General features: G+C 45.6%; 1 protein-coding gene across 15 annotated transcripts in view; it reads left to right on the top strand.

The window, feature by feature from the left end:
• GRIP1 (glutamate receptor interacting protein 1) overlaps positions 1 to 18,889 on the top strand; it is a 1,150,044-nt gene that overhangs the window by 418,229 nt on the left and 712,926 nt on the right. For 11 of the 15 annotated variants that reach the window (XM_085653452.1, XM_085653451.1, XM_085653449.1 and 8 more), the window contains exon 1: positions 3,701 to 4,115. The exons of 2 other annotated variants lie outside the window; for them this stretch is intronic. In XM_085653452.1, the coding sequence (XP_085509578.1) occupies positions 3,983 to 4,115 (133 nt within the window). In that variant the 5' untranslated portion in view covers positions 3,701 to 3,982. Of the gene's footprint in view, positions 1 to 1,816; positions 4,116 to 18,889 lie in introns of those variants that run through there. 2 more of the 15 variants (XM_085653454.1, XM_085653453.1) reach the window with 2 other exon arrangements.

Below are 18,889 nucleotides of genomic sequence, written 5' to 3'. Positions count from 1 at the left end.
AGTACTGGATTGTCTGGTTTCATCTCACATGGACCAACTTGAGACCACAGACACAGCGCTACCTGAAAGGCAAAGCATCCATATCAAGAACAAGATGCTGGCGAACCAGAGCTTGCCAACTGTAAAGTCTCAATATATGCATTTCATGAGGCGTTAGTCTACGTAAAGTAATCGTAATGTAAAATAAATAATGCAAATAAGCCTCTTGACTTCAGCATTTGAAATCATGTATGCTCCCTTAATGGAAGAATGAATGAATGATTAATGTTATTTGATATGTGTATAGTGCAGTGTTCACCAGTTTATTGGCCTCTTGGAACCTTGGTGCACATATGTCTGCAGTTTTGACTCACCCATTGCGGGTTCTTCCTCAAGCAGCATCTATTTTTAATTTATCACATTTCTTGATATAGGATCTCACGCCCCTGGCAGAGAGCTCTTCTGTTAGGGAGTGGGAAGTCTTACCTACTTCCTTCTAGATAGTTCGAATGTCGAGTGAGTAGGGGGTTCTATCAGTGTGGTTGTTTGCGACCTGAGGCCTCCACTTAACCTGTGTCATTCAGGTATAGAGGCTTTGATTAAACCCCTGCATCCCCCAGCCTCCCGGCAGTGGGGGCCCCCCAAGCCTGAACGCTCTGTTGGGAGCACGCTCCGGCTTTAAAGCTCTCCCCTTTGAACCCGCACCCCCAGCTGAGACCCGAGCAATACTTCTAAATGTAACGGAGAGGCCGATGCCCATGGTTCACGCCACTCCAGAAACCCCAAAGTGTTATCACCTGCCTCCCCTCCGCCGTGTACACGGTGGGAGCCTAAGGGCTCGCGTGCTGTGCGTAAACCCTCTGCATAAAATACTGACGGCTGAGGGGTCTGATGAGTCAATGGATGAACAAGGTAACGAATGTGTGTTAAATGTATGGCAGGATAGGAGGATGAAGGGATGAAAAGCGTTGTCTAGATTCGCCTTCCGGATGCTGCGATGGGTCGGGTTTTTCAAGTCTTGTCAAACAAAACTACAAAATAAATGCTGCCCAAGTCATTCTTAGGGCCAGTGTTTTTGGAAACGGCAAGTTTAGGGCTATACAGAGGAGAGGATGTGGCCTCGGTGTCGGCTCAGCATCCTGATTCTTGGCAAATCACTTAATCCCCCCCTGCCTACCAAAAATGAATGTGTCCTTGTGTAATGTAACTGGTGCTCATGTACAGCGCACCAATACCTCCCAGTCGAGTTTGCGCTATATACATCTGCAAAAATAATAATATTAAGAAGTCAAGTAAATAATGACGAATTGATAAATACATGGCTATTCGAAGGAGCAAAGGCGTGTGTGCACTCACAGATTGGTGGAAGTAGCAAGGGATGAACGAGTGGATGAATTGACAGATTTATTAATAGAGCGTTATTTTAATGAGTCCATTGACTAACAGCACTAGTGTGGCGAACGATACTCTATTTTAAATGTCACCGGTAACCCAGCGTGCCGGAGTGTTCTCGGGCCGTGTTTATATGTCGTGCTCCGCCGCATCTTCCCACTCCCCTCGCGCTGTCTGAGAGTCTTACCCCCCCCCCGGCTCAGGTGTCCTCCTCCTCTCACACAGACATACATACACTCCGAGGTCGCGCTCCTATCAGCGCACACCCAGGATTGCGTGGAACGAACCACATCCCCACTGGCTCTCCCTTGCTTCACTACCCTCTCTCCGGCCGCCCGGGCGCACCCGCACCTGGACCACGTTCACGAACAAAGGAGCCGACAGAAAAGGGCGGCTCCTGCCACCCTGCAAACCTTGGCGACTGGTAGAGGCGGGGTTCTGCAGCATTCTCCGCTCCCCTCCTTGGGCAGTGGTACGGTCCATTGAGGGCTCTGCCCGCTCCCCGGCACTAGCTGCTCTTCAGGGGATGGAAGCTGGCGGAGCCGCACCGGCCGGGAGGGACGCTGCTGCTGGGGTGCCTTGCTGAAGGGCTGCCGCCTCTAAGCGACCTGTGGGACAAGCCTCCTCCTTCCCCCGCCGCGCGCTTCAGAAGGATGGAGGTGCCACGGGTGGCAGTCTGTGTCTAAGCTTCTGACCGCCCCTCTGCCAGGGCTGCCCTTTCTCTCTGTCTGGGACCTGTGGACATCCCGCAGCTCCCAGGCACGCCTCACCTGGTCCGCCTGTACCTGAGGGAACTCTGTGCGGGTGGGACGGCTCTCTTGCCAAGCGCCTGCACAGCTACACTAAAAGACTGGATCTCCAACACTTCACATTATGCTATTGCTCCACGGAAGTGGATTTCAGCTATTTTGCGCAAATATTTTTTGTTAGATTGTTAACTATTTTAGTTTAGCATTTTTTGCTTTTCCGATCCGTTTCATCATATGCTAGTTATGTTTTATTTCTCCCAAAAATAGTCTGATTCATTTTTCCCCCAATTCTGCTGTGTTCCATCGTATTTTGGTTATTTGTTTCATTCGAAGGATTTTAGTAGCCTTTTCTGACCGGTAGGTTCAGTCGTTTATTTGACATTGTCTGCTTAGTCTTTCCAAAGAGCAGTTTACTCCGGTTTTTACTTTTCAACTTGCAAGTTTATCTTGTCTGCCTGTGTTTTTTCCACTACTAAATTGTGTAGAGTCAGTTAGTGGTGTGTCTATCTAGACTGGAATTTTCACCGCATGAACGTGTTCTATATTTTTGGGGTGCCTTGGAGCCTCTTTGGGAGCCCCTTCAGATCTATGGCATAAGATGGTTTGTCAGACCTTTTCCTAGTGGGGAACTCGGCTGCTGAAATGTTATGTCGCCTAAGCCTGTTGCAGAGCATATACAGGACTTCTGTAGTGTAGCTCGTCACAGCGCATTAGTTTAAGAGTTTTAAAGTTGGCTGGGCTTCCTATGGGTTCCACAAGTTGGTTTAAGTTGTCAAATATTGGCTTAGTGTTCTAGAGGTTATGGCCGTAACCCAGAGGCTCTTAAGAGGTGGAACCTGGACGTAGCCATTGTTCTATGAATCTGTGACTCTACAGCCCACTTGAGAGCTGTGGCACCGTGAAGCCTTGTGTAGGTGAACTGATTCCACGTGAGAGTTGCGACTCAACTGATCATTCTGTAGAGTGAATTACGTCTGCTGGATCTCTTTTGAGACATCACACCAGATTTGGCCTTGTGTGGTGCGATTTCAAGCCACTGCAGCCCACATGAGAGCAGTGACTTGAGATTGGGAGCAGTGTGTTTGGATTTCATGCCCATGGAACATAGTCATGGGGAGAAAGTTGTGCTGTGGCTCACGTGTGGGGAACTCGCGCTATTGGGGCTGATTTGTGAGCTGTAATGTGGCCAAAGGCACATATCCCCTAAGTCTGAGCTGTGACACTTGAGCTTCTTGTGTTTGGGAATTCATGCTACTTGACCCCATCTGAGATTTGTGGTACTCCTGAGCATTCCGTGTGGGGAACGTGTATTCACGGAGCCGCTTGGAGCGCTGTGATGATTTTAAGCCTTCTGAGTCGGCAGTATATGCCCCCCGAGGACACTCCTAGAGAGGTGTAATATCACTGAGCCCCCTTGTTTTGGGAAGGCCATCTACTGTAAAGCTTTGACACTCCAGCGAGTCTTGTTGGGATTCCTGCTGCTCGAGCTGCTTTGAGACCCGTGCTGCTGCTGACCGCTCTGTGTTTGGAATTAGTGTCCCTGGAGCTCCCTCTGAGGGCTTTGAGACTGATATGCCTCTAGGGTTGGGTAGATGTCACACCCTTTGTGAAGGTTGACCCCTCCTGAGTGACTGTATTGGAAATTCAGCTTTGCACTGATACGTCTGAGCCTCCTGTGTTGGGAATCTACACCCCTCTGAGGGCTGTGACTCTATTGAGCTTCTTGTGCTAGGATTTCACGCTTTTGGAGTCCTTCTGTGGGTGCTGACACTGCCGACCCCACCCTGTGCTTGGAATTCATGCACCTGGACCCCCTTTTCAAGGCGTGAGTCTAAATCCTCTGACCTTTCTGGACTGTGGAGATGGAGCGTTTTTGGGGCTTTGTGAAGCAAATCCGAAGATCCAGGAGACGGAAGGGCAAGAAGTACCGTCCAGAGGAGGACTACCATGAGGGCTACGAGGATGTGTACTACTACGCCTCTGAGCACTTCCGCAGTAAGTCACTGGGAGCAGCTCTTGAGCTCATGTCGTACCTGGGTGCATGCTGTAAATATTGCAATGTCTCAGTGCATGGATAAAAATGGTTTGTCTTACTACTGCCGGAAGTGCATGCATACACCTGCAAACATTTACAAAGGGAGACAGACGTTAGAATTGGCAGTCTCTTTTTAGGTAAATTAAATACAAAAAGAAAGATTTTCGACTATGGCAGTGCAGTCAGATAGAGCCAGTACCGCAGATCTTCAAAACGTTTACAGCGATAATGTCTTAATTTGCCAAGATGGTGTAATCTGTAATGCTAAGCATGGAGCCATCGTCGGATCTTTCTCTGTTATTTCGATAAAATGTATCAAGACGTGGAATAATGGTAGTACTGGCAATGAACGCATATAAAATGTTAAGTTTCTTCTTGGAATGAACGAAGAGGCTGGTGCCTTGCACTTCTGCAAATTGAACTGTCAGAGGGTCTTTCTCCCATAAGTAGGACTTTGTATTTTTTATTTGAGTCTGTTACTAGCGAGAGCTCTGCGTGGCCCCTAGTTGAACTCCCAGCGTTGGCAGCCATACTTAAGGGCATCTCAAGTTGCCAGTGTTCGCTGATGGGGAAATAAGGTCAAGAGATGTCAGAGATAGCTCCATCCGCCTCACGTTACTGGTGTAGCTGACTTTAGGATAATACAGTTCCCGTGGCCATTGCCCAAGGTGCTTTCTCTGGAAAATCTATACAATCTACCATGTTGATTGAGGACTGGGTAGCTTGTAGTGTACAGTGCAAAACTCGAGTGATACACAACACACTTAAAATAAGGTTGTTTTTTTTTGTTTTCATCGATTACTTTCTTGGTCTCTCCTGGTCCCATTTGTAATCATGTAGGAAGCTGAGAATGGATTTGATGCGCATATCTGTGAAAAAAGGCATGCGTCGTAGTGCGTGCTTTGTATTTGCAAATAAGTAATTATGTTTGTACTGCATTGAAAACTGACTGGTATCCAAAGAGAACGCAATGATCCCATTTTACACGCTGTGATCGGCATTGGTCTTTCGGTTGTTTCTAACTTATTCCAAATTCTGGCCTCTGAGGGAAGTTCGGCATGTGGCAGTAACGTGATCTGTGCAGGATCATGCCATGTTCGTGAAGTGGGGAGCCTGCCTCCATAGCCGACAACATGCTTGCCAGGTCAGGGACCGGTGCCTATGCATTCATTAAAGTCTTGACTTTGGGTGCTCTCTGTAATAAATCAAATTCGTCAATTACAGCACATTTGGAGAAGATCGTATCCTATTCTGTTTCTCATGGGTATTTGTACCATGGATGGGGTTTATGAGATTTTCTGTTGGAATTTCATCGCTTTATGAAGGGATGAGTGTTGGCATCGCGTGAGCCAAGATTGGAGGCTGGCATCACTTTATGCATTGTTTTATGAAACATGTTAATGCTGAATGTGATGCCCAGAGTTTGGCCTTATACAGCGTTTCATGTCTTCAGAGTAGGAAAGAACCGCCCACTACCTCCCACCAAACCTGTGGTCCTTAATGTTGGGGATTAAACAGCCCTGGGAGGTTTAGAAGCTTAAAATCCTCTTTTTTTTTATTTGGGGTACGTGAAAAAGAATGGGTATCATTTTATTTTTGTTCTTGGAGTGTTTGTTTTACTGCCTAGTAACAGGAGGCAACCGTGCACAAGAATATATAATAGAAAGATGTAGTGGTGTAAACCCCTCACCCCCCCCCCCTTTTTTTTTTTTTTACTAATACTCTGAGGAAACCCTGAATTTTCTGGTTTATTTATAGAGCCCGGACCCCCCAGGATGCTCCCAGCCCTGCCCCATGAACATTCCCACAATCAATATTGGATACCAAATCGTGGGTATTAACGGCCATGTTTAATTATATAACATCATCACACTTAAACATGCCAAATAGTAATCACTTATTTACATATTGCACAAATCCATATTCACACTTTTAATATTGGCAATCATAAAAAATCATTTTAATAACTGACTTCATTATTCCTAAGACGTTCTAAAGCTCCAGCACCAAGGGGGGCCATCTGGCTCGCATCCCCCAACTGAGAACCACGCAAGGCGCAACCCACCTGCGTCCTTGAGAGGTTCAGCCCTCTGGTCCTTGTCCGCCGTTTCTGGGACCACCCCTCTACCACCAGGCTGACAAGGAGGCTCATAGGGAATAACCAGAGGCCGCTGCCCCATGCCCTAGTTTGTGACATGGCGCCCTTGCCTCCCCAGCCGGTGTCTCCATTCTCTCTGTGGAGAGGTTACCGTCTCTCCCCCTCAGTGCATGCCTAGGGAGGTCCGTTAACCATGTGGTTCAAACTTCCGTGACCTCTTTACCGCTACACCTACCCCAATACCTAGTCTCCAAGACTGGTGGGAGGGAGATTCCTTAGCGGCGACATGACTGGGGCCGGCGCGGGATGGAGATAGATCGGAGTCTGGGGTCCCCCTGCATAAGTAGGCCTCCAGCTCCCCCTCCCCCCCCCTGCCGGTTCCAGATGGAACTACGTCACCGAGGTGACCCAGAAGGACTTCCCCTATGCCGGTCGCCAATCGGGCTACCCCGGCATGCCTGGAAGGGGCATGGCTGGAATCCAGGGGGCCGGGCCCTAAAGGCGTGCTCCCTGATTGCTCGCTCTTTCCAGAAATGGTCTAAGCATTTGGCATTTATTCTTTTTGAGGTCTCGCCTAGTGTTGGAGCGCGCATGCGTTGCACGCTCTGGCGACAGATATTGTAGATGAGGATTTTTCAGAAGGGGACTTGAAGCCCCCCCTGAATTTCATTGGCTGGCGCCATCGGTTCTGTAAAACGCTGGCCTCCGATAGGAACTGAGCCTTTTTAGTTGCCGCCCTTTCCCCTTTTCGTCCGGCTGGATTTTCTGCTTCACGGCTGTCGTGAAGCAATTTCTTATCTAAAGTATGCGTGTTATCTAAACAAGCAAAGGATCCAGTCCGGATGGGCCGTCCCAAAAGGAGGAAGGGCTGCAGCAGGCACAACGCACACAAATCTTTAAGCTTTCCTTCCAAGCAGGACTGCCTCGCTTGCTTCACAGCTGTTGTGAGGCTATTTCTTATCTTTAGGTGGCGGATCATGTGCATGTAGTGGCGGATCATGTTTAGGACAGCTTGTTTTTATTACTTTACCGAGCGCGGCGCCCGCTAGGGACACCATGCTCACTTTATTTATTTCTATTTTCGCTCCGCGCTCTATTTGTTTTTTTAATAAAAAATGTGTCTTTTGGTAAGCGTGTGCACTCGTTTTGAATGTAGCGCACAACTATAACATGAGGTGGCTGCATCATCACCACTCCCTTTCCCTCAGGGCTACGGCAAATTAGCCATTAATTAGTGCTGATGCCAGGGTCGGGGCTCGTGCTCTAAGAGCGGAGAGCTGCGAAAGTGGCATCCCGGACACGCTGCCCACTTCAGGCATTCCTGCGGGTTCTCTTGGGGCGTTCCCGTCTGTCCTCGACTCTTCCAAAGGTGCGCGAGCCCCAATTACGTTACACTAGGACACATTCTTTTTTGGTAGGCATGAGAAGATGAACTGATGTGCCGAAAATCACAGGAGTCTCGACCCCATGACTCGAACATGATTCCCCAGCACCGAAGTCGGCAGCCTGGCCGTTCTGCCAGAGAGAGCGCGAAGGCCGTGTTTTAGCCTCCATGCAAGGACCAGGGCCTCTCCGGCCCGCCCCTCCTAGCTTGTTGTTCCCGGAGGGAAGCTTGGCGTCGATCCTTGTAATCTACAGAGGGCACGATACTGTTCTCTGAAAGTCAATGTGGATGTTTCGCAGACACCCCCCCTGAACTTGCCTCCTTTCAGATTTGCACGTACTATTATCACGCATGGAGACGGCTGTGTGTTTCCATCAGAATTCGATTGGTAGGCTCTGCGCGTGCACAGACCTCGCATTATTCTGTGAAATGAATTGAACGGTAGCAGTTGAGACATTCGTTTTTTTAGGAATGTTGAGAAAGGAACATGGTGGCCTACCACCGCCTCTGGTCCCTATCACCCTGCTCCTACTGTCACAATAGAGCGCGACTTCGCCCCCAATAAGTGGCATTTTATTAAACGGTTTATGCGCAGCGCATTGGTCGCATGCCCTTGGCCCGTGGGCATGGGGGCTGGACAGGTTAGCCTGGTGAACACCCTGTCTCACAGTTTGCACTGGCTCGAAACGTTGACAACACATTTTGGATTAAATGCCCTATGTTATAAATTGGTATTTTTTGTGAAAAATGCTGCTGTTGGGGAATTACACAAGAGTACGTACTTACAATATCATCCGTATGAGACTATCGCAATATCGCTTCCTATCACATAAATGCCCCAAAACGTGCCATTTGTCTGATTTGAAAGCAGCCTGAACGCCGTGCACATCAGTCAGCAAAAAGTGCCTTCACATGTTATTTGAAAATGTCTTATACCGAAAAAGATTCAGGAGGAAGAAAGGGGACAGACCGCATCAACACAAGCACCTTTATAGTGAGATGTATGAATGTATGTATGTATGAACAGGATCCACTCCTGTATGCAGGCTCTCTCTCTTACCCTCACATCCACACACACACACACACACATCCACACCCACAAACCCACACACAGACATACACTCCCACAGGCACACTCACACACCAGCTTATTCACAGCCACACATATGTGCCTCCTCACACTCCCCACACGCATGCGCACTCACAGACATTTACACAAATACACACAGACTCACTCATGATAGGCACACTCACTCACCCTCACTCACACACTCCCAGACACTAGCACACAGGTACAGACAGACTCACTCACAGACATGCAGATACTCACCCACACACAGGTACACTCACTCACTTAATGCTCTTTCTGAGTGTTTTAGGTGCCAGTACCTTCGCGATTGGGTCTCACTGCACAGTGACGCCTTCCTCGTACTGCCTTCTCCGTGCCTTATTTCCCCATCTCACATCTCGTCATTTCTTCTTCTCTCTCTGCCCCCCCAACACACACTTTAAAAAAAAAACTTTAATAAGCGCGGCACCGTCTTCACGGACACCGCGCTATGCAATGCAATAGGTGTTGCTTTTGGTATTGTAAATAACAATGCCTTTTAATTTTTTTAAAGGCATTGCCATTTACAATGTCAACAGCTCAAAATAATGTCATTGCAAGACCTATTGCTTTGTAAATGCTTGTTTAATTGGTGGCTGTTTGCAGGACTGGTTGGCCATTTCACTTGCTGGATATTCTGTGCCAACAATCGATCATCTGTGCAGTGCCAGGGATGTACATGAGCAAACTCGGCGGATGTGCCATGAAAACCATGCTCCTCTTACTTCTATGAATCTATAGGTGTGGTAAATAACTGTCTCTGACTGAACCATGAACGCTAGAGCTCGCTGTAGCGCCTTGTCAGCACAATCCACACCCTAGCGCCAAGCCTGGCCCTTGAAATGTGCTTTCCTGAATGGCTGGTGGTTTTACTGCTGCTTCAAAAGAAAGAGACTCCTGAGCCACAGACTGCTTGTCCTGGAAGATCGCAGTTGTGCAAGCAAGGTAGCTCAGTGAGTTTAGCGCCTGCTGCTCAGATCAGCGTGAGGGCTATAGGTACAAATCCAAGTTTGTCATTCCCCCCAGGCTGATAGCACGTTTACCACAGATACCATGCAGTTTTCTGTTAGAAGTGCAATATTTGGGTGTAGCGCTTGCTCTTTGTAGAATGGTGCTTTTTGTTTTAATCTTCTTTTCAAAGGTTTGAAACTGTAGGAGAAAATAAAGTTTTAAAATGAAAGAAAACGATTACCAGTGTAAATTAGGACCTAACAATTGCGCATAACCTGTTTTTACCTATAGCGTTCTGAGTAAACGTTCTTTCTAAATTTCAAATTAATCTGAATATAGCTACTGGGTTGGTGTCGATTGTAAAAGCAGATATGTCCTTCCCCTTTCGTCTCTTGGAAGCAGTAGGTCACTGACACATTTCAAGAAGACATTATTTGAGGATAGCAAAAAAGACGACCCGGGGTCTGCATGGACATCGTCTGGATTTTGGGGGCTCTGGGCCATACGTATTTTGGGGGCCCTGTTGAATTTCTGATCCAGTTACAGCTCTTTCATACCCTCTTTGGCCAGGTCACGCACAGCACACATGCACACTGGACCAAATTCTCAATGTGTTTCCATCTAATATTCAGAGACTGTAATCTTAGTTTTCAATGGTGTAATACAGCAGCATTTTACTAAGGTTATTGCAAATAATCTCTGTGGCGCCCCTCCCATTTCTCATTTGTGAGGTCCTGGTTGGATCGAAAAGAAACTTTTTTTTTATGGCTGTTGCATGGTGGGGAAAACGCAAACTCATTTCCCTGCAAAGTTTCTGTAATACACTCCCACAGATTACCCGTATTACAATTACATTAAAGGAAAACTATATTTAAAACAATCTATGTTTAAGAATCATTCAAGGTCATCAGGACTGTCTGAAGTACAGAGGTGGCTCTATCCAGGGGGGGCTAAAAAGCTGGGGCCCCAAGCCAGTGCCCACTCTGGCTTAGCCTTAAAACGTCTCTGGGCATTTGTGGTGGGTCTCTGACCCTTTTCTTTGCTCAAAGCCCACAGATTTGTTTGTCCGGTTTGGAAAATATTCTTGAGCACTAGAGCGGACAAGGAGGAGACCACACCCGTAAGACCAGGGTTTTCTGACTTTGCTCAGACCCCTTGTCTACAAAAGGATAACCTCCTTGGATGAACGAGCTTCATATTTTGACATGAGGACGCTGCAGTTGGCGCTACATCCGAAAGTAATAAGCAAATTCTCCTTCTCGGCAGTGGTATAGAAAGGGTGCTTCGAAGTAGTGGGGACGAGAACAAAAAGTGAATTAAAGAAACACAGAGAAACAAAAAGTAGTCCAGAGTAAATCTGGAGACTGTTTGTCGCCTGTATTGGAAGTAAGCAGCGAATGGGTGGCCTGTCTGCTACTGAGAACAGTGTACGGCAGAAGCTGAATTCAAATATGCTATGAATCCTATAGATCAGAGAAGGGGACATAGGTGTGTTAACAATCGGAGACCAGGTAGGAACTTTTTGGAAGAATTTGTTGTAGAAACAGTGCTTAATTTGAGCCGGCGCTTTCCAGTGCTAACACCAGCACTTAATTGTCAACATCATACATAGAACAGTCTACCACATGGTGGCGCTGCTAATCTAATTTAGAGATGAGCAGAACAACTGTTGTTTAGGAATACAATATACATTAAAATTGCTAATACCTGCCTCCCCAGCCATTCCTTTAGCTTTGGGGACCTGGGGTAATCTGAACTGTCGCATTTACATGCAAGAGAGATGGTTAGTAATTGTTTTGGCAGTGATGACCAGGGCGATGGGTGGTGCAGGCTGCAGTGGCCTCCTGGTCAGAGCCCTGGCACTTCATATTTTACAAATGTAGCACTGTGAGAAAGGGATGAGTTCGGACATAGACCCACCAGGGTCCAACTTCTGGCCTGGAGTGTGTGGCAGTGTCTTTCTGCTTCTCGCCATGCTGAGTGAATACCCTGTGGAGTAGGGGCTATCCTACACTTTACACCCTATCCCAAGGGGAATATTAATGTGATGATGTGACATTACTTGGAGGTTAAATTGTGCGGTAAATCCTACGGGTCTAACCGAAGCTGTTGCTGTAAAGACAATAGAAACAGACACCTTCAGGGGATACATGAAGAATGATCGGGCAAACATTTCACATAATGAAGCTGTAAAGTCCCCTTCATTACCAGAGGAAAGTGATGTAATCCAAATTCAAATAGTTTGGCCACTGTATCCTACATGGATCTAAATTTATCACAGATTTGTTTGGAGCATAGGGTAAAGGGTGGTGAAGGCATTGGACAGAAATACCCTACATGCTTTGAAAATGTCAATATATCAATGAACAGATTGAACGTTTTTAAATGTCATGGTACATGGCTGAGGCTGTGTAGTGAGTGGTGGGGAGGAGGGATGCTATGTAGAGGGTGCAAAGGGAAATTCAGCAATGGTAGGCTGATCTTGTTTTCTGGTGCCATGATGTGGCTTGCCCTTTTATTGTTTGTTCAAACTGGTGAAAAGAAAGGAGATATTTGTCTTTCCAACAAACATGTATTTACTGTGTAAGACTGCTCCACCCCCCATGTATATGGATCTTTGAACACACTGCCATCCATATATGATAAGAGAGACAGCAAAGATCCAAGTTAATATGCTTGTGATTGACTTGTATGCTACATTTGCACTGGTATCTTCTCAGTAATGTACAAGACCTGTACCAAGCAGCCATTTGCACAGATATCTTTTGGTATATTAGGATTAATCTCGGTCAGGAGTATCCAACTTAGTTCCGAAGGGTAGATCCATGCCAGGTTTTTAGGATAGCCACTGGTGATACAAATTAGTTTAATTTATATTAATTGTATACAAATTTATTTTGCAAACAAGAACGTGCCCAGACGTGGGTCCCGTGCTCTCCATACCATTGGATTCAAGCTAGCCTGGCTGATAAGGGGTGATACCCGAAACCGGTCCCAGGATGCTTGTTTCCGGTCCTGGAAGGACATGGCTTGGCAGTTCAGGCTGGACTGTTCCCATGAGGAGCAGGGTCAAGACTGATTTGCAAATGGCTGGGCTCAAACTGGGGTGGCGTGGTGAGCAAAAAAACAAAGGATTAAACCCAGATCTTTGGGGGTGAATTTTCGCATTGTTCAGCATTCCTTCCATCATCTTGTTTTTACAAATGTATTTTACCTGGATATTCTGAACATTTTGCATGGAACTGACCCTACAGAGCATATGTTGGAGATCCTGCCCTGATGCACAGGAAGTAAGCGGATTAGTTTATTGTAGGTCTTTCTTCCTGGCGTGCATTAGGCTTGTTTGACATCTTGGGTGAAACCCAGTTCACCCAAGATGTCTAATCTTGAGTGTGGCTACATCTCACAGTCGACTGGTGTTAATTGATCACATTTCTATGCACTGAAGTTTAATGTGGCTGCCTTGTTTTGGACTCCTTACAGAACCTTCCAACTCCCAAAGGCTCCAACAAGCCAGAGTTCTTAGCTTGAATAGGCAGGTTGTGATCAGAATTGGGCGCATTGATGGAATCATTCATTAACAGTTCACTTGCATATCCATATATTTTTGCAATAGTACTTGTTCATGCAAGAAAAAATTAGTGTTGACAGAGAATTTAATACGCGGTATGCATTCGAGTAGAATTTTTGGTAGTAGTATCTCACGAGTGGTTATAACCAGCAAACCAGTCATTGCATAGGAACTGCTGTAAAATGACATTTCATATACTCCTTTTCTACCTTTTGCGGATGTCTGAAGGGCTCTCCTACTGGTCAGTTAGGTAGATACCTATTAAAGTGTGTTGATGGAGCAAGGTGTTGGTGGCAGTGTAATTTACTGTTTCATCTTCTTTCCTTGTATGATTCCCAGAAAGTGTGCTTCAAACTTGGCATTAAGAACATACATATGGAATTGCTAGTGAAGGGAATTCCGGGGATAGCTGTGCGTGCTGTTGTACAAACCTGTCAAGATTGTGGTCTACAAGGCATTTTGTTTCTGAATTTGGGGGAAAAAACAGATCTTTATTGCTTTTCTGAATCGTACATGGTTGTTGGTGGTCCAAATTCTCATTGGTACCATATTCCACAAGCTTGCATGTCTCAACAAAGAAGGACATTTCATTCATGCAGGTTTTTTGAAAAGAGACAATTATCAGGGGTGGTGTACCTATCAAGGAAAAGTGAGTTCTATACTGACTATCATGCAACACATCTTTTCAGTGAAAGAAGTTCATTTAGAGATGATAAAAGCAAGTGGCCAGCGAGTTAACATTCAGGCCCATCTTGGGATGCCTTTATCACTAGTGTCCAACCAAGGGCCTGATATAGTTATCGGCGGACTGGTTACCCTGTCAAAACGGGGGACAGATAGCCCATCTGCCGAAATATAAATCCCATAATATCCTATGGGATTTAGATTTCTGCGGATGGGATATCCATCACAGTTGTGACAGAGTGGCCTGTCCGCCGATATTTAAATCATGCCCGATACCTTTCTGTTGCGACCTATGGGACCATTTACATTTCCTCTTAAGAGGTGCAAGGGATTCCGTGGCTGATATGTGTCACACTCAAAACATTCAGACACCTTGCAATTTGTGTCTCTGAAAGACCCGATTTGCTTTATTTTTTCATGGTGGGTAGCCACAAGAAGAGACGTGTACTCTTTGGAAGAATTAGACAGTCGGAAATCTAGCCAGAACAGCATCCTGTGCAAAAAAATACATTGAATTGTAATGCTACTGCCTAGCTTTCCAATAAACACAGATGGTAGCAACCTCACCTCAGCAGAGAAGGAATTCCCTGTCTGAGTCATGTTGTCATACTTACTAATGTTACTAGTTCATATTAATGAAGCATTAGGAGCAAGTGTAAATATGTATGGTCAAAATTAGGCTTCGTCTAGTTGAGCTGTTTGTAAGAAGTAAAAATGTATCCTAGTTTATCAAACATTAGCAGTGCATGGTCCTCTTTCCAATCATACTCCCTCCAACTTGTTTATCATCTTTCACTCTGCACCTTGCAAGGTTCTCCTGACAATAAGAGGTGTTGCTGTAACTCACTGGCACAGATTAAGCCCTGAAGGGTGAAAATCTAGGTCACTCTGATGAGATGCATTCAAGTGACCTGCATTTAACCCTGTGGTTCACAACCGGTCCCTTCCCTATCTCACTGAGCTATCTGAGATTGTTCGCACTCCTGCATCCCAATTCAACACTTTATGATTTATTCTTGATGCACACGCTTCCCGAGGGTTTCATACATTTAACTAAAAGTGTGGGGAAAACGGGACAAATAAGGCAAATGGAGCATGTTAAATAAAAACATCGGAGAAGACTAAAAGAGATCTCTAGGCGTCCATTCCCATATTCTAAACTCCACTGTACTCACTTCACCCACTGGTTACTGGTAGAGCGGAATTTGCACCAGACAACACACATCACTGTTAGCTCAGACGCCAGTCAACACTCTTCTGCAATCATGCATAACAAATAGAGGGGCTACTCGCTTGACGAACAGGGATACGATTTGGGGCCTCTTCAATGGGTAGAAATGGGCTAAAGAAATGCTACATTACAATGTGATACAATACCACCTTGTGTGGTTCCAGTACAATAGAAAAGTGGGTCATGTTTGTGATAGATCTAAGGCAAGAAAACAGTGTCTTACTGCACAGGAACATATGTTTTTGTTAAGTCCTTTAAGATTCAACTTGTAGTTGTAATGTTTAATTTAGGCCAAAACAGAATATCATTCTGATATGGCCTATTATCCATAAAGAGTTGGTTTTTCAAGTAAGCTCCCTACTGGGATAGTTCTTGGAGCAGTGGTTCCCAAACCTTTTAGAAACACAAACCCATTTTTAGAACAACAGACATTTTCGACCTACCAAGCTTTATTAGACATAAGGCGGTAACATTTTTAATGGAACTCAAGCATCATGTGGTATTGCACTGTCATTTACAGATGGCACAATTCCATTGAAATGACCACTAAATTTGCACAGATGTACAAAGTTATAATGATAAAACTATATTGCGCACAAATGATGATGTGTGGAATTTGGGTTTCAGGGAATATTTGTCAGTTGTGGAACATCAATTTAAGTATCGTTGATTTGATCTTATTAATACCTCTGTTTCTGTCTCACTTCAGAACTCTAAAAAATGTGCTTGATTTTGTTTTTCTCACTGATGAATGTTTACAGTTCATTTAATAGGTATGTACATTCTATTGTGTGTACAAAAATGACATCCATCAGCCTTTCCTGTTGCACACCTGTAGCCCAGCCAGAATGCCACTTAATTTGCCTTACTTTTCTTTCTCTGACTGCAAAGTGAGAGGAGTTTGTAAACACCAATCCCTGTGCTAATAAAGCAGCAATTTGTCAGAAGATGTAGCCTGATATTTGACGTCTTTCTTTGAATCGCAGCAAATGTGACAAGATGAATACATAATATAAAGGCATCTTTAATTATTTCTTATACTTTCACGACCCACCAAAATTTGGCTCCTGACCCACCAGTGGGTTAGAACCCACAGTTTGGGAAACACTGTCCTAGGGGGAAGAAGGCCATGGGCATTAAGTTACCACCACATTAAGTCAACAGCACGGATAACGAAAGTAACATTACACCCTGTGCAACTCTACGGACAGCTTGGCCCTTCCTTACTCCTTCAACATTATCCCTAGCGGATAACAAATGGACTTGGAGTGACTCCACAATAAAGTAAAGAATAGCTCTTTCTGCGTATGCCACTGCTGAGAGCCATTTCAATCATACAATGAATCACAATCTACCCACAATGTGTAACACACCAAGAATCTGAGGCAATCGAAATGTATACACAGCAAAGATTCAGTGCATTGCATTATTCATGAATTACGTTTGTTGCGTGTTTACTGCAACGAACATAATCAATGTCATATCTCACAATGCCATACAAAGACCATTCCAAAAACAGAAACAAATCTGTTCTAATTGTATAACATTTGTTTTTTTATGTTCAAATCGTTTTTATTATGATCATTATTGGAAAAGCGTTACAATATCTGTTAGCAATAAAATCAACTTTGCTTTACATTCAGCGTGCTTTTGGAAATTCCCGTGCTCGTAGTCCATTCATGATACAATCATTTCTACTACAATGTCTGTCTCAACGTTGCATCTTTATTCACTCTCTTTGAAATAAACCAATAACTTGAACACCCCCCCCCCTTCCGGTAGTCCTAATATTGTACATCTTACAGTCCGTAATAGTTGGGTGGTGTCCCATGTCAATCGGTCTTGGGTGGCTGGGTCTCTCGCTCCGGGTCTGTCGAGCGCAGCACTCTCAGGTATTAACATTTTTTTTTAAAGATGTTTAGCAAATGACGCTCAGTACTTGGGTGTTCACACAGTGCAAGTTAAGTATGTGTATATACAAAGTAAAGCGGGGCAGAAGACCATGATTTTGGTACAATTCAAATATGTATATGTTTGATCTAGACCAAGAATTTGTCTGGTCAAATTGCCTAGCGTTTCAGCCCTGAATTATTTGATGGTCCTTATCAGGATGGGTAATAAAGGCAAAGTTTTCTGAACAGGGATCTCAAAATGTCTTGTCCGGGTCCCAAAAGCCTTAAGGTGGCACTGTGTAGCAAGTCAAAAAGTGGGGACAATAGAGGAGTCTCCGAGTTACAGGAGCACGCATAGATGCCAGGAACAAGTTAAAACTCTTTGCCCATGGCACACCTCTTCCTCGAACTTGAAAAATAGTTGCACCTGTGATCCTCAAACCACCCACAAGCAGGGGCGTAACACAGGCCCCCGCAGCCCCCGTGGTGCGGGGAGGCCCCCAAGCTCCAGGGGGACCCCTCAGCACAGTACTCTGGCCAGAAAGCCCCCGATTGAGTCCAGAGGGGGCCCCTGCACGTACCTTGCAGGGAGGCCCCCTCAAGTTTCATAACGCAGGTGCCCACAAGAATGTTGTTAAGTTTCAGGTTATCCACGACTACTTAAATCCTTGCGTGTGGGGCTGTAGTTGAATGATCAAATAAGTTCTCTATTTTAGTTAGTAGCCTAGATTTATAGGGCTACTCGTGTGGGTTGTAGAATTAGTGCTGCAGGCCCACTAGTAGCATTTGATTTACAGGCCCTGGGCATGCACAGTGCACTGTACTAGGGACTTAGTAGTAAATCATATATGCCAATCATGGAGAAACCAAATAGCATTACATTTTATACACGGAGCACATGCACTTTGGCACTGGCCAGCGGTGGCAAAGTGCCCAGAGTCCTAAATCCAGCAAAACAAACTTGAGCACACAGTCAAAAACATGAGCGCAGAAGCAAAAGGACAGGAGGAATCCATGCCAAAAGATGGCAGGTGTAACAGGCAGGATTTAATCTCCTTTGGCCAAATTGCATTTTGCACAGTAATCTGTTCCACCTGAAACTCCTGTTTTTGGCCTAAAATTAATTACATGCGGTGTGATTGTGCTGCACCCGGTGCAAACAGGTGCAGCAAAATCCAGGTACTGTTCCATCTACCAAAAGCAGGCGGGTGTGTCCATAAACAGTCCAGTGATGGGGAAGGCATGCAGAGACAGCTGCAGCTTGTAATTGGACAGTAAGGGTGGGTTGCTGCCACATACAAAGGTAATTCCTGGAGTCGGAAGGCAACGTGTTCAGGTGATAGCAGATGGAGAGATCGCCTTCTGGGCGCTGCATAGGCTGAATTTGGTGTGATCAGCGAGTACATGGTGGGTGTGAGCAGGTCATTAGGTCAGTAAGTTAGTGGGCTGAACCACTGTGAAAACAATTGTCTAAAGTTTCTAGAGGGCCCTGTTTATAGTAGAGAACCTCCCAGCTTTGTGGCGAGGCACTGGAAAGAGTTTGCCTGGGCAAGCTGAATTAAATCCTGTTTGCAATTGGGAGTGGGAATATTGCGGAAGCCCACACGCAGGCTGTGGCATTAATCTAATGATAATGTTATCGGTTCGTTTTTAGGAAAAATAAAACAAATGTTATTTACGCGTTAGGCTGGTCTCGGCTGTCTCCTGCTTTAAGCGGCTGTGCAGGTGTCACTGTTGCTGGCTCCATAGGGCGGGCATTTCACCCCGCTGCGTGATTTTTATGAAGCAAAAGCAACGGACAGGCAGAGCGGCGGT

This window comes from Triturus cristatus, chromosome 4_1 (genome assembly GCF_964204655.1).
Source record: "Triturus cristatus chromosome 4_1, aTriCri1.1, whole genome shotgun sequence".
NCBI lineage: Eukaryota > Metazoa > Chordata > Amphibia > Caudata > Salamandridae > Triturus > Triturus cristatus.
Note: the sequence above shows the minus strand (reverse complement) of the source record. Positions and strands in the feature narration are given on the sequence as shown.